Source organism: Pan paniscus, chromosome 16, assembly GCF_029289425.2.
Source record: "Pan paniscus chromosome 16, NHGRI_mPanPan1-v2.0_pri, whole genome shotgun sequence".
NCBI classification, from domain to species: domain Eukaryota; kingdom Metazoa; phylum Chordata; class Mammalia; order Primates; family Hominidae; genus Pan; species Pan paniscus.
Window position 1 is genome coordinate 65,934,129 of NC_073265.2, and position 15,013 is coordinate 65,949,141.

A 15,013-nucleotide genomic window follows, 5' to 3' on the forward strand; every position below is an offset into this window, starting at 1 on the left:
ATTTTGAAGAATGTCTTATGACTTAGGATAGAAAAAGATTTCATAAATAAGACCAAAAGGCATAAATTATAGTTTGTTCAGTTCTACTAAACTGCAACCAAGAGTTATGCTAATCAAAAAACATCATAAAGAAAGAAAAAAGGTAAGACACAACCTATAGGTATATTTGCAATATATGTAACTAACAAAGACTTAGTATCTAGTAAAGATAATCCCTAAATATCAATAAGAAAAAAAAGACCCCAATACAGGAATGAACAAAAATTTGAATAGGCACTTTGCATAAAAAAACCCTGAACAGCTCATAAACATGTGAAAAAGTTGTTCAGCCTTATTATTAATCAGGGACAAGTAGAAAAGCAAATTAAAACCACAAAGAGCTATCTTTTCACATCTACCAACTTCGCTATAATTCAGAAGTCACAAAATATCACGTCAGTAAGGTCACACCAATAAAAGGGACTTAGGCTTGGCCAATTATATGTTTTTTTCTGTGTCTTTAAATCTTAAACAAGTGATTAAAACTAAGGGATAATTGAAGGTCATACATCATAATCAGAGTGGCAACATGCTGACCAGACTATTTCCATCAAAAAAAAAAAAAAAAAATCCACTGCTGTGACTCTTGTGATCTAGACTTTCATGTCTGACAGAACATTTCCAAACTTGGTCCTCTAACCTTTTATTACTTATGCCCTCAGTATCTTCCCCAAAAGTCTCTTTTGCTGAAGCCATCCAGAATCAAATTATATATTTTTTGATTTGAGTGTGGTGGTACACACCTGTAGTCCAAGCTACTCAGGAGGGTGAGGTGGGAGGATCACTTGAGTCAGAGAGTTCAAGATCAACCTGGGGAACATCGCAAAACCTCATCTCAAAAAAACTCTACATGACAGTAAATGGCTTTAAGACCTCAACTTGAATATTCACTCAGTGCAAAATGTTCATCAAGATAGCAAATGAGATACCTAGCTCTTTCCCGGGCTGCATCCTCACGGGCTTTTTCCTTTTCTTGCCTCTGTTGTTCAATTCGGGCTTCTTGTTCTTTCCTCTTCATTAACAATTCTTCTACACGGGCCTGCCGCTCTGCCTCTAGAGCTCTCTTGCGTTCCTAATGTTAGAAATATTTTTTTCCAATATTAGAATTATGTGTAAAATAAAAATGATTCAAAGTAATATACCTTTCACCAAACTTACATGTTCAAGCCAAGTAGAAACATGGGCTTGCCACTAGGTACTCTGCTTCTTAAAGTTTAAACAAAAATCAAATAGCAATGATATCTGGTTTCTGAAAGTCATTTACCAGTGTTACACATAATTCAGTAAAGACTTGCTTTTTTATACAAACACTGTGTTATACTTGTTTTGTGGGAACTTGTGATGGTTAATCAGCTGCCAGCGAGGCTAGAATATAAAGCAGGCAGAAAAATATGAAAAGAGAGAATGGCCTAGCCTACCAGCCTACATCCTTCAGCCGTGCTGGATGCTTCCTGCCCTCAAACATCAGACTCCAAGTTCTTCAGTTTTGGAACTCAGACTGGCTCTCCTTACTCCTCAGCTTGTAGACACTGTTGTGGGACCTTGTGATTGTGTGAGTTAATACTTAATAAACTCATATATATATATGTTTTATATATATATATACACACACACACATATATATACACACATACACACACACACATATATATATATCCTATTAGTTCTGTACCTCTAGAGAACTCTGACTAATACAGAACTTAATATATGTTTTCTGATTAATCACTTCTAAAGCCTTGTGTTAATATATGGTTATAGAAATACCTGAATATGAAAAAACCATAGTTAATAGATTTTATTTCTGAACTAAGCTTTCATGATGGAATTAAGTAAAGACAGTTTGTGAGAAGGAGAAAGAGGTCATATAATAGAGCACAGTGGGTATAAGAGTGGATATCGGGTCAGATTCCCTGGTTTTGTTTCCTGACCCCATTATTCACTAGCACAGTGGCTCTGGGCTACTTAGTTACATTCTCTGTGCCTTACTTTTCTAGAAGATAAATAATAATATGTATTTCTTAGGATATTATAAAGCACAGATGAGCTAATATATGAAAAGCACTTACCATAGGGCCTGGCATATATAAAATTCTAAATAATTATCATCATCATCATCATCATCATCATCATCATCATCAAGCCAGAAGATAAATCATGAAAACTGGGTAACTTCAACATGAAATATTTGTCACTAACATGTTCCTCATCTTATTGATATGTTTCTCTGAATCCATACCCATTCCCCATATAGCACTCACAACCTCTCGGTAGCCTCTCCTCTATAATTAATGGAATACATTGATCTAGGCTCTAGTACCTACTACTTACATAACCTTGGGCAAAGTACTTCACCTTAAAGAGCCTCAGTTGATTGTGAGATGTAAATTATTAATTACAGGTAAGTTCTCAGCATAGAGTTTAGCCATAGTAAGGGCTCAGTAAAAGATAGCAGAAAAAAAATAACAAAGCAATTTCTGTTCAGGGAACACAAAAGAGAGATTTGAACATTTCTAACAGTTAACTGAGCTCACAATAGTAACTTCATCTCCACAACAAGCTCTATCTGCCCCAGGGAAAGAAAGCCTTTTAAAAATAGCCAAAAGGATCTCTATTTCTTTCTTTTTTTTTTTGAGGGGGTAGGTGGTATAAGAAGAGGGTAAACTGGGAATTGGAGGGAATGCCCTTATTTGAGGAGGACATAACAGGCACACTGCAGACTGTTGGAGTCATGCAATTAGATTTTAAAATATATCCTTTACTGTCTGAGCATACTATTCATGAAATAGTTGTAGCTATTTCTCATGACTAATCAAGAATAATATGTGGAAACTTGGTTAGCCAAAAAAAATCAAAAACTCTTAAGAGTAAAAACAATCAAATCTGGCACAGAAAATTTTCTCCATTAAAAAAAAGTGATTAAAAAAATTCCTCTTATAGTCCATTTTTTCTGAAGTTTAAAAATTCCATATTATATCTGAAAACACGTTTCACAACAAAATACAAAGAGCTTAGGCATTAAATATAAAGAATTAAAGCAGAATTTTTCATTTCATATTTTATTAATATAAGACCAAAGGCTTGAGGAATGTAATTTTTTAAATCCTAAACTTATCTTATAAAATATGTATTATGTAAAAATAATTACTGCAGGTATGTGCAATGTAGCCAAGTGTACACTTGTAAACATAATGTCAACTTGCTGACTGTTTTAATGGATATCAGACCAACTCCAACATTGTATGAAAAGAGATAACTGGACGTAAAAAGTTACTCAACCTATTAATTTCCATTTTTAATAACTTGAAAAGAGAACTGGTAGTCATACAGCTAATGAGTAAAATTCAGCTACCATTTCCCAATCTGAAATTTAAATTCCCGAAAGACAGGAAACTTTGTACCTCATAAAGCACCCTGCAAAGGGTAGGGATTTCTAAATATCTGTTTAATAAATGAAGCATGACTTTATAAAATAATATACACTATGAATCTATATAGCCACAAGGAAAGAATTAAAACTTACAGCAAAGGAATTAGAAATATAACTAATTCTTAAGCCTACAGAAGAACCTCTCAGACCCCTACGTATCTCAGCCAGGGAGGTGTTTAAAGCAGCCTAAGAAAGGATTCTGTAGCTCCTCTTTATGCCTACAATTCAAATGATTAGGACAAAAGGACAAAGCAGGATAAGTAAAAAAGAAAAAATTGAGCTTATAATTAATCAATAAAGAATATACATAACAATAACAGCAAACTGAGAATATATGATGGCAGCACTTGGTATTTTACTTACAAGAAATGAGAATCACAATTGCCTTTAATAGTCCATGAGAATGCTTCAAGAGTAAAAATAAAATGGATGGAGGGTCTCTGAAATTCTGTATTAGGTTAGGATCTTACCATTATTGTATTTACAGAATACTTGGCACTAGTGCCTGTACAGCAAGTAATGATTACACATTTAAAAAATTTTAATGTTATACATGTTATCTACCAGTGGATTTTTCTAACTATCTATCTCAGTATATCTCAAGCATATGTAGACAGGTTTAAAATCTTTCACTGAAATTAAATCCATAGGAAACTTCAGCACTTTTAAAAACAAAAATAATTCTAAAGAGCCAAAACAATTCTTAAAGTGTTGGTTGGTGGAGGAAATTCCCTACTAGTTTAGTAAACTGTTTTCCTTTAAGTTTTAATGAATGTTAAAAATTCTGAAGTGAGAGTCATCATTTTTAAACGAAAGGTAACTGCTATATTTCAAATCTGCAAAATGCAGAGTAAGGAACCAAAGATGTCTATTTAAAAATATACACTACTACTCATGTATTTCCTCAAAAAAACTAGCTAAGAAGTTACCTTTTCCAGAGAACTTTCCCTGATATTTGATTTCCACCAATCGAGCTAATTATTCCCTCCTCTGTGGTAACTTTGTACCTTGTACATACTCTAATTACACTCTTTCAAATTAAACTGTAATTTACTATTTGCTATAAAGGCAAAAATGTCTTAATTATATCTCTGAATTATTAGTTATTAAATTAACACATAATTTACAAACCATATTATTTTTATGTCTGTATTTCTGTTTCTCTACAGACATTTATAGCATTTATCCTGTAGAGAAACAGAAATAATGCTAAAGATTCAAATTAAACATTCAAATATTTTTTTTACTCATTTAAGAATACAAGTTAATAGATAAATAGCTTATAAATGATAAATATGAAAATTTTTACTGCTTCTTGGAAAGGAAAGGCTAGTTTCTCTAATGGGAGAATTCTGTATTTTTCAACATGAAGTTAGCTTTGCATTCATTAAAATAGTACCTTGGACTCAAATAGAGATCAGGATGAATAAGGGAATGCCTGTTATTGCCCACAAATAGCAAAAAGTGATCAATGAACTTAAAAATGTATTCATAATTTACTAAAATCACTGATAACAAGAAGCATGAAATACAACACCCGTAATTTTTTAAAATACCTACAAAGCTTTTCATGACCTCCTCCCTAACTCTACATGCACTGCTTCCTCATATCCCCTTCTGCATGAAATGCCCTCCCATACAATTTATCATTTGTCTGTTTCATTTTTGAAAATTTAGTAAAAATGTCATCTCTACCTGGAAACTTTTCTGGACTTTTTCATAGTCCCTCTACTCTCTATATAAATAAGGTGTTCTCCTTTGTGCTACTGACAATGCCTTCAGCATAGCATTTTTCCTAATCTTGTTTATGTACATATACATTTCCACACTGAGAACACAGATGTATGTTTTTCAAATCTTTGAGCCTGACACATGACTTGCAGTAACTCAATGAAATGATCACTGAAGGAACAAATAAACATTAGTCACAATAAATACAGCATATGTGAATTTATATTTAAATATTGCAAAATTTGTTCTCTACATCCAAAAATATGTCAGGTCTTTAAAGACTATGGGCAAGGCATTTTACTGAGGGAGATCTAAAATAGATTATAAACAGTAGGATAGTTTATGCTTTAACCTTTTCCCCATCTTGAAAAGGGTTGCAAATGTAGGGTTTGCTGCAGAGGTTAAAATCTAATTATGGTATCTGATGATACCATCTAAAAAATAACAGATGCCCCTTATCTTAGGCATAAAAATTACCCTAAATTTGCCTCAGCATAGGCAAAAAATTGTCTGAGGCTATATATACTGATTCAAAAATAACCTTTCTTTTTATTGTTGGGAGAGGACCATATTCTTGCCCAGCCCGATTAGAAAAGAATAGATAATAATCTGTCCAGAGCAGTTTAATCCTTCACCTAGTTGAAGCTGATGATTCTATTGCTATGATTACAGTCTGCTGATGAAAGAACTGATGACCGTAACTGAAAGAGAACACACTATCTTTTAGAAAATAGACTTTATGTTTCTAGAGTGCCATATTGAACCATGCACCTTTGGGAACAAACACTAGGTTACTCCATTTGGGGTCCTCAGCAACTAGCTTTAAATCTAAAATATGTGTGGGCGGCAAGCCACCCAGGTGCCAAGGCAAGAGACCGAGGGCATGAGCTGTTCAAGTATAATAAAATATACAAAATAAGAATAGTTATACTAGATATAGATCACAGATATGATTATATATGAATATCATTAATCATTAGTTTGTAGCAATTACTCTTTATTCCAATATTATAATAATCCTTGCTCTACAATCATAACCTAGGAAAAACCAGGCCATACAGAGATAGGAGCTGAGGGGACATAGTGAGAAGTGACCAGAAGACAAGAGTGAGAGCCTTCTGTTATGCCCAGACAGGGCCACCAGAGGGCTGCTTGGTCTAGTGGTAACGCCAGCGTCTGGGAAGACGCTCATTGCCAAGCGGACCGTGGTCTAGCGGTAGCATCAGTGTCAAGGAAAAACACCCACTACTTAGCAGACCGGGAAAGGGACTCTCCCTTTCCCCCGGGGAGTTTAGAGAAGACTCTACTCCTCCACCTCTTGTGCCCGCAGTTATCCTGAGGCCTAACCGTCTCCCTGTGATGCTGTGCTTCAGTGGTCACGCTCCTAGTCCACTTTCATGTTCCATCCTGTACACCTGGCTCTGCCTTTTAGAAAGCAGTAGCAAATTAGTGAAAGTACTAAAAGTCTCTGATATGCAGAAATAATGGCGTGAGCTGTCTCTCTCTCTCCTCTCTCTCTCTGCCTCAGCTGCCAGGCAGGGAAGGGCCTCCTGTCCAGTGGACATGTGACCCACTTGACCTTACGTATCATTGGAGATGGCTCACACGCCTTACCCTGCCCGTTTGTCTTGTATCCAATAAATATCAGCACAGCCTGGCATTCAGGGCCACTACCGGTCTCCACGTCTTGGTGGTAGTGGTCCCCCCAGGCCCAGCTGTCTTTTATTTCTTTGTCTTATGTCTTTATTTCTACAATCTCCCATCTCCGCACATGGGGAGAAAAACCCACCGACCCTGCAGGGCTGGACCCTACAAATATGACAGGTGCTCAATCAATGTTTGCTGAATAAAAAAATCCTACCTGCACAGCTTCATCACGTGCTTGCTTTTCTTCCTGTCTTCTCTGACGTTCTTCCTGTAGCTCATTAAGCCTCTGTTCATATTCCTTCAATTTTGATAAAACATCATGACGTTTATTCTGGGCTTCAAGGGTATTTATAAAGGCAATTTCATTTACCTTTAAAAAAACAAAGAAGGTAAGGTTCAGATCAAGTTAATTCTAGGGCACATTACAAAAATAAGAAATCTAACAACAGTCAGGCTGGGCGTGGTGGTTCACGCCTGTAATCCTAGCACTTTGGGAGGCTGAGGAAGGCGGATCACCTGAGGTTGGGAGTTCGAGACCAGCCTAGCCAATATGGTGAAACCCCATCTCTACTAAAAAAAAAAAAAAGAAAAAATAGCCAGGCGTGGTGGCAGGTGCCTGTAATCCCAGCTACTCGGGAGGCAGAGGCAGGAGAATTGCTGGAACCCAGGAGCCAGAGGTTGCAGTGAGCCAAGATCGTGCCACTGCACTCCAGCCTGGGTGACAGAACAAGACTCCATATCAAAAAAGAAAGAAAGAAAGAAAGAAATCTAACAGCAGTCTTTATATAATAACATGAACCAGTGGTAAGGCATGGAACAAAAAAAAAAAAATGAAGGAATTATTGGTCTTTTCTTTCAATATTTACCTCAAAATGGATAATAATCCAGTGTGTATAAAAAATCCACAGGCCTTAGAAAGAAGTGATTTAGAGGCCTGCCACTGAAAACATTTTTAAGTGAAGAAACAATTTTAAATTCTTATACAGACCATCTTACAAAGTTCTACTTAATAACAGTGTAATTTGCAACTATACAAATTACACAAACATTGAAATAGGTATGCTCACGTTATTCTAATGAGTTTGAAAGGACAAAATGTAAAATAAACAACAAATTACTTTTCTTCAACATATAATGAATGAGTGACAATTAGATACAAGGTACTGAACTATACGTTGCATCCTTAACTTCACATATATTGATCCTTAATAGTCAAGTTTTGCCAGAAAGTACAGATATTATAAGTAAAGGATAGCTAATGATAAAGCTCAAAAATCAGGTAGGATCAACCCTCTCATTCTTGAAAGCCAGAGGGGAGGGTATGCTACAGTTAAAATGGTAGAGTGAAGTAGGGAAGTGAACACTAGAGACAACTGTCTTTGACAGCCACAGACTACAGGAATCCATGCTGGATGGAACAAAACCTACGTTAAGATATTTTATAAATCTCAGAAAAGTTTGAATACAGATCCAACTAAGCTTTCCCAATCTCCATGCCATGATACCACTTTCATAAGCACTTTAATAAGTAGATTAATCACAGAAACATCCTTCAAACTGTACTGAACGTACTCAAAATACAAGATAGGCCAGGTGTGGTGGCTACGCCTGTAATGCCAGCACTTTGGGAGGCTGAGGCGGGTGGATCACAAGGTCAGGAGTGCAAGCTAGCCTGGCCAAGATGGTGAAACCCCGTCTCTACTAAATACACAAAAATTAGCCGGATGTGGTGGCAGGCACCTAATCCCAGCTACTCAGGAGGCTGAGGCAGAGAACTGCTTGAACCCGGGAGGTAGGGGTTGTAGTGAACCAAGATCGCACCACTGCACTGCACTCCAGCCTGGGCGACAAAGCGAGATTCCATCTCTCTCTCTCTCTATATATATATATATATGATAAACAAGTATGCTCAAGGAAACTTTATTCAGACTATATCATAAACATAATCAAAATGAAAGAAAAAGTAATGGGACCTAATACACTAAGCAAAATTTTTACAATAAAATAAAACTCACAAGGGAAAGAGTATGCAAAAGTCAGATTAAACAACTCAACCTTGGCAGGGTGCAGTGGCTCATGCCTGTAATCCCAGCACGTTAGGAGGGCCGGGCGGGAGGATTGCTTGAGCCCAGGAGTTCAAGATCAGCCTGAGCAATGTAGAATGACTATCTCTATTAAATATAAATATATACAGATAGATAGATATAGATATATATATTTAGCCAGGTGTGGTGGCATGCAACTATAGTCCTAGTTACTTGGGAGGCTGAGGTGAGAGGATTGCTTGAACCCAGGAGTTGGAGGCTGCAGTGAGCCAGGATCGCGCCACTAAACTCCAGTTTGGGCAACAGAGTGAGACCCTGTCTCATTTAAAAGAACAGCAACAATTTGGAAGAAAATAATAACCTGTGGCCAGGCACGGTGACTCACACCTATAATCCCAGTACTTTGGGAGGCCGAGACAGGCAGATTGCCTGAGCTCAGGAGTTTGAGACCAGCCTGGCCAACACAATGAAACCCCATCTCTACTAAAATACAAAAAAAAATTAGCTGGGCGTGGCAGCATGCGCCTGTAATCCCAGCTACTTCGGAGGCTGAGGCAGGAGAATCGCTTGAACGTGGGAGATGGAGGTTGCAGTGAGCCAAGATTGTGCCACTGCACTCCAGCCTAGGCAACAGAGACTCCGTCTCAAAAAAAAAAAAAAAAAAAAAAGAAAGAAAAAAAGATAAGAAAAGAAAATAACCTAACAAACAGCAGAAAATTCATTAGACAAACTTGGTAACACTGAAGAATTTGACAAAAACATGAATTTAAAGAAGCAAAGGAAAGATGATAAAACAACATACAGTAGTATGTCCTTATCCACAGGGAATACATTCCAAGACCCCTGGTGGATGCCTCAAATCACAGACAGTACCTATATAGTCAGCCCTCCATATCTGTGGGTTCTGCATCCATGGATTCAATCAACCATAGATAAAAAATGTTTTTTAATGGGTGATTGTGTTTGTACTGAACATGTACAGGCATACCTCAAAGATATTACAAGTTTGGTTCCAGCCCACCACAATAAACTGAGTATCGCAATAAAGGAAGTCACATGAATTATCAAATTTCCCAGTGCATATAAGTTATTTTTACACAATACTATGGCCTATTAATTGTGCAACAGCATTATGTCTAAATAAACAATGTACGCACCTTAATTCTAAAACACTTTTTCTAAAAAATGCTAATGAACATTCGAGCCATTAGCAAGTTATAATCTTTTTTTCTGGTGGAGAGTCTTGCACTGATGTTGATGGCTGCTGACTGATCAGGGTGGTGGTTGCTGAAGGTTGAAGTGGCTGTGGCAATTTCTTAAAATAGGACAACAACGAAGTTTGCCACATTGATGGACTCTTCCTTTCCTCAAAGATTTCTCTGTAGTATGTGATGCTGTTTGATAGCATTTTACCCATAGTAGAGTTTCTTTCAAAATTGGAGTCAATGCTCTCAAAACCCTGTTACTGCTTTATCAATTAATTTTATGGAATATTCTAAATAATTTGTTATTTCAACAATGTTCACAGTATCTTCACCAGGAGTAGATTCCATCTCAAGAAACCACATTATTTGCTCATTCATAAGAAATAACTTGGATGTGAGGGGGATCTGGCTGTAACATCTGTCACCCCATTGATCGCCAGGGTTGATTCAGCTGATCTGGCTGGCTAAGCGGGTGTCCCCTTCCTCCCTCACCGCTCCATGTGCGTCCCTCCTGAAGCTGCATGCTCGGTCAAAGAGGATGACCATCCCTGATAGAGGAGGACTGGTCTCTGATCAAGGAATATGAGTAGCTGTGCTCCCCTGCTAGAATCTCCAAACAAGTTCTCAAGAGGTATCTCGTTTATTTAATTTTTGTCATAAGACTGCAGCAATTCAGTCACATCAGCAGGCTCACTTCTAATTCTCATACTCTTGCTGTTTTCACCACATTTGCAGTTGCTTCCTTAACTGTCCTCTTGAACCACCAAAAATCATTCCTGTTAATGTTGATATTTTGACTTCCTCCCATGAATCACAAATGTTCTTAATGCCATCTAAAATGGTGAGTCCTTTCCAGAAAGTCTTAATTTCCTTTGCCCAGATCCATCACAGGAATCACTATCTATGGCAGCTATAGCTTTATAAAATGTATTTTTTAAAAACTAAGATTTGAAAGTTGAAATTACTCCTTGATCCATGGACCGCAGAGTGGATGTTACGTTAGCAGGCACGAAAACACTATTCATCTCCTTGTGCTCTCTCCATCAGGGCTCTTGAGTAACCAGTGCATTGTCAGTAAGCAGTAAAATTTTGAAGAGTCTTCTTTTCTGAGGTGGAGGTCTCAACAGTGGATTTAAAATATTCAGTAAACAATGCTATAAACAGATGTGCTGTCACGCCAGCTTTGTTGTTCCATTTATAGAGTATAGACAGAATAGATTTAGCCTAATTCTTAAAGGGCCTAGAATTTTCACAATGGTTAAGGAGCACTGGCTTCAACTTGAAGTCACCAGCTGCATTAGCTCCTAATAAGTGAGTCAGCCTTGACTTTGAAGATTTGAAGCCAAGCTCTGAATTCTCTATAGCTATGAAAGTCCTAGATGGCATCTTCTTCCAAGAGAAGGTTCTTTCATCTGCATTGCAAATCTCTTGTTTGGTGCAGCAGTCTTCATCAATTATCTTAGCTAGATCTTCCTTCAGCTTCTACGTCAGCACTTATTGCCTTACCTTGCACTTTTATGTTATTGAGATGGCTTCCTTCCTCAAACCTCAAGAATCAACCTCTGCTATCTTCAAACTTTTCTTCTGCAGCTTCCATACCTCTCTTAAACTTCATAGAATTGGAAGTAGTCGGGATCTTACTCTGGATTAGGCTTTGGCTTAACGGAATGTTGTGGCTGGTTTGATCTTCTATCCAGACCACTCGAACTTTCACCATATCAGCAATAACCTGTTGTGCTTTCTTATCATTCATATGTTTACTGAAGTAACACATTTAATCTTTCTCAAAACTTTTCCTTTGCATTTACAACCTGACTGACTAGCATAAGAGGCCTAGCTTTCAGTGTATCCCAGCTTTATTTTTTTCTTTTTGTTTTTCAAGACTGGGTTTCACATCACCCAGGCTGGAGTGCAGTGGCTCACTGCAGCCTCACACTCCTGAGCTCAAGTGATTCGTTCACATCAGCCTCTTGAGTGGATGGGACGATAAGCATGTGTGACCACATCTGGCTAATTTTTAAAATGTTTTGGTAGAGATGGGGTCTTGCTAAGTTGCACAGGCTCTAGCCCAGTTTTTGACAAGCCTTCCTCAATAAGCATTATCATTTCCAGCTTTTGATTTAAAGTGAAAGATGTAAAACTCTTCTTTTCACTTGAAGACTTAGAGGCCACTCGTGAACCCGGGAGGCGAAGCTTGCAGTGAGCCGACATCACGCCACTGCACTCCATCCAGCCTAAGCAACAAAGCGAGACTCTGTCTCAAAAAAAAAAAAAAGACTTAGGAGGACACTGTATGGTTATCGATTAATAACCAATTAGCCTAATATCAATGCTGCTGTGTCTCAGGGAATAAGGAGGCCTGAGGATAAGAAATGGGGGAATGGCCAGGTCAGTGGAGCCGTCAGAACACACAAAACATTTATCAATTAAGTTTGCTGTCATATATGAGTGTGGCTCATGGCACCCCAAAACAATTACAATAGTAACTCCAAAGATCACTTATCACAGATCACCATAATAAATATAATAATTAAAAAATCTAAAATATTATGAGTCACCAAAGTATAACACAGAGACATGAAGTGAGCACATGTTGTTGGAAAAAATGGCAAAAATAAAGACTTTGCTTGATGCAGGATTGACACAAACATTCAATTTTTTAAAACTCAGTAAGTATCTTTGAAGCCCAATAAAGTGACGCAGAATAAAACAATGCATGCCTGTACAGACATTTTTTCTTGTCTTTAACCCCTAAATAATACAGTATAATAACTATTGCACAGTATCTACATTGTATTAGGTATAAGTAATCTAGAGGTGATTTAAAGTATACAGGAGGATGTGCATAAGTTATATGAAAATACTATACCATTTTATACATGGGATTTGAGCAACCATGAATTTTTGTATCTTCAAGAGGCCCTGAAACCAATCCTCCACAGATACTGAGGGATGACTACATACATTGTACGAATTTATTTTTCCTTCTTCACAATGTCACAAATAGAAGATTCATTCTTACCACTGATTTCAGTAACCTCAGCATAAGATTTCTTTCCTTTCCTTAGTAAGTTGAGAACTTTCACGCTTTCATTTAAAGGAAGCACTTTACAACTTCTGTTTGGCATATCCAAATTGCTAGCATCACTCTTCTTGTGCTTTGGGACCATTAAATAAAATAAAGGTTACGTGAACACAAGCATTGTGATACCATGACACTCCACCTGATAACCAAGATGGCTACTAACACACCAATGAGCAGATAGCATATACAGCATGGATATACTGGACAAAGGAATGATTTACGTCCGGGACGTAACTATACAAGATTTCATCGTGGTACTCACAACAGTACACAGTCTGAAACTTATGAATTGTTTATTTCTAGATTTTCCATTTCCTATTTTTGGACTGTGATTGACGAGGGTAGATGAAACCACAAAGACCAAAACTGCAATTAAGGGAGGACTACTGTCTTATTTGATAAAGGTGATTCGTGAGCTAAGGAAACAGAGTACAAAAGTAACACTATCACAGAATTACTTAAATTAGAAAATGCATGGTACAGAACAGATAGTGTAAAAACCAACCCCAAATAATGGGCCAGGCACAGCTGCTCACATCTGTAATCCCAATGCTATGGGAGGCCAAAGCAGGAGGATCACTTGATGACCAGGAGTTCGAGACCAGCCTGGGCAACATAGCAAGACCTCCATCTCTACAACAAATTTAAAAAATAAGTCAAATTTTGTGGCACATGCCTATAGTCCCAGCCACTCAAAATACTGACTCAGTAAGATCACTTGAGACCAGGAGTTCAAGGCTGTAGTGAACTATGATCATGCCACTGCACTTCAGCCTGGGTGATAAGAGTGACACCCTGTCTCTACTTAAAACAAATTACTTCTAGAGGAAAAACTTTTGATAATCACAGTTATTGTAGATTTTTACAGTGAAGATGAATGGATAATAAGCCTTGAATACAGAGAACATGACAAAATGACCTAATATAAAGATAAAGATAAACAGTATCTATGTAGCTAAGAAAGGCAACAGAAAATATTCCAACATAAAATACAGGAAATGTTTAAAGATTAAGAGAGCTTACATTACTTCATAAAAAATTGACTCAGAACATCACCATCAAGAATATCCTTATTAAATCATAAAACATTAAGAAAGAACAATAATTTTTCAAGTTTCCATGCAGTAAATGTAAGTCACCTACAAGAAAGAAAATTCAGTGTAGACTCGGCCTTCCCCACAGAAATAACTAAGATAATGGAATAATGTCTTGAAGTTCTGAAGGAGAGATATTGTGAATCATAAATATGATCTCAAACCAACATATAATTCAGGTAGAAATGCCACAGGCCTAAAATATGTAAGAACTCAAGGGACAGAGCATATATGAGCTTTTCCTAGAAAAAAGTTTTTTTCTTAATAAAATCCAGCAAACCAAAAGATAAAACAACTCATAAATGAAGAATTGGTAAGCAATGAGTCGATTTACATATACAAGGAAAACTAAACTGAGGAATTTAAAGTTACAGAGGAAAACATAAATTTGATCAACTTTAACAAGAGAAAAATAATAAAACTATGAATAATTATTGTGGAAAGATTAGGATGATATACGAGTGCTAATTTTCTCATCTTTTTTTAGCAAGGGTTCCCTAAAAATGTTCAGAAATTAAAATGAAATTGAATAAATACAACTCCAAACTCTTAATACGTTTCATATTTTATTATCTCAAAAAATTCTTATGAGAATGAATTCTTGTGATTAACACGATAAACTCAAGAATTTCCTCAATTTCACTTCCATTTCATCTCCTTCCCTTAAAATGGAACTAAAATAAAGATTAATACATCTTACTAAGAAGTATCATGTATAGCATAATTCTATTTTATAAGAT

General features: G+C 36.8%; 1 protein-coding gene across 11 annotated transcripts in view; it reads right to left on the minus strand.

Annotated features, from left to right (window-relative positions):
• Nucleotides 1-15,013, minus strand: part of SCAPER (S-phase cyclin A associated protein in the ER) — a 568,863-nt gene that overhangs the window by 385,078 nt on the left and 168,772 nt on the right. For all 11 annotated transcript variants that reach the window (XM_034939208.4, XM_034939207.4, XM_063596813.1 and 8 more), the window contains 2 exons: nt 7,059-7,214; nt 969-1,111 (listed from right to left, as the gene is read on the minus strand). In XM_034939208.4, coding sequence (XP_034795099.1) covers nt 969-1,111; nt 7,059-7,214 — 299 coding nt within the window. The remainder of the gene's footprint in view (nt 1-968; nt 1,112-7,058; nt 7,215-15,013) is intronic.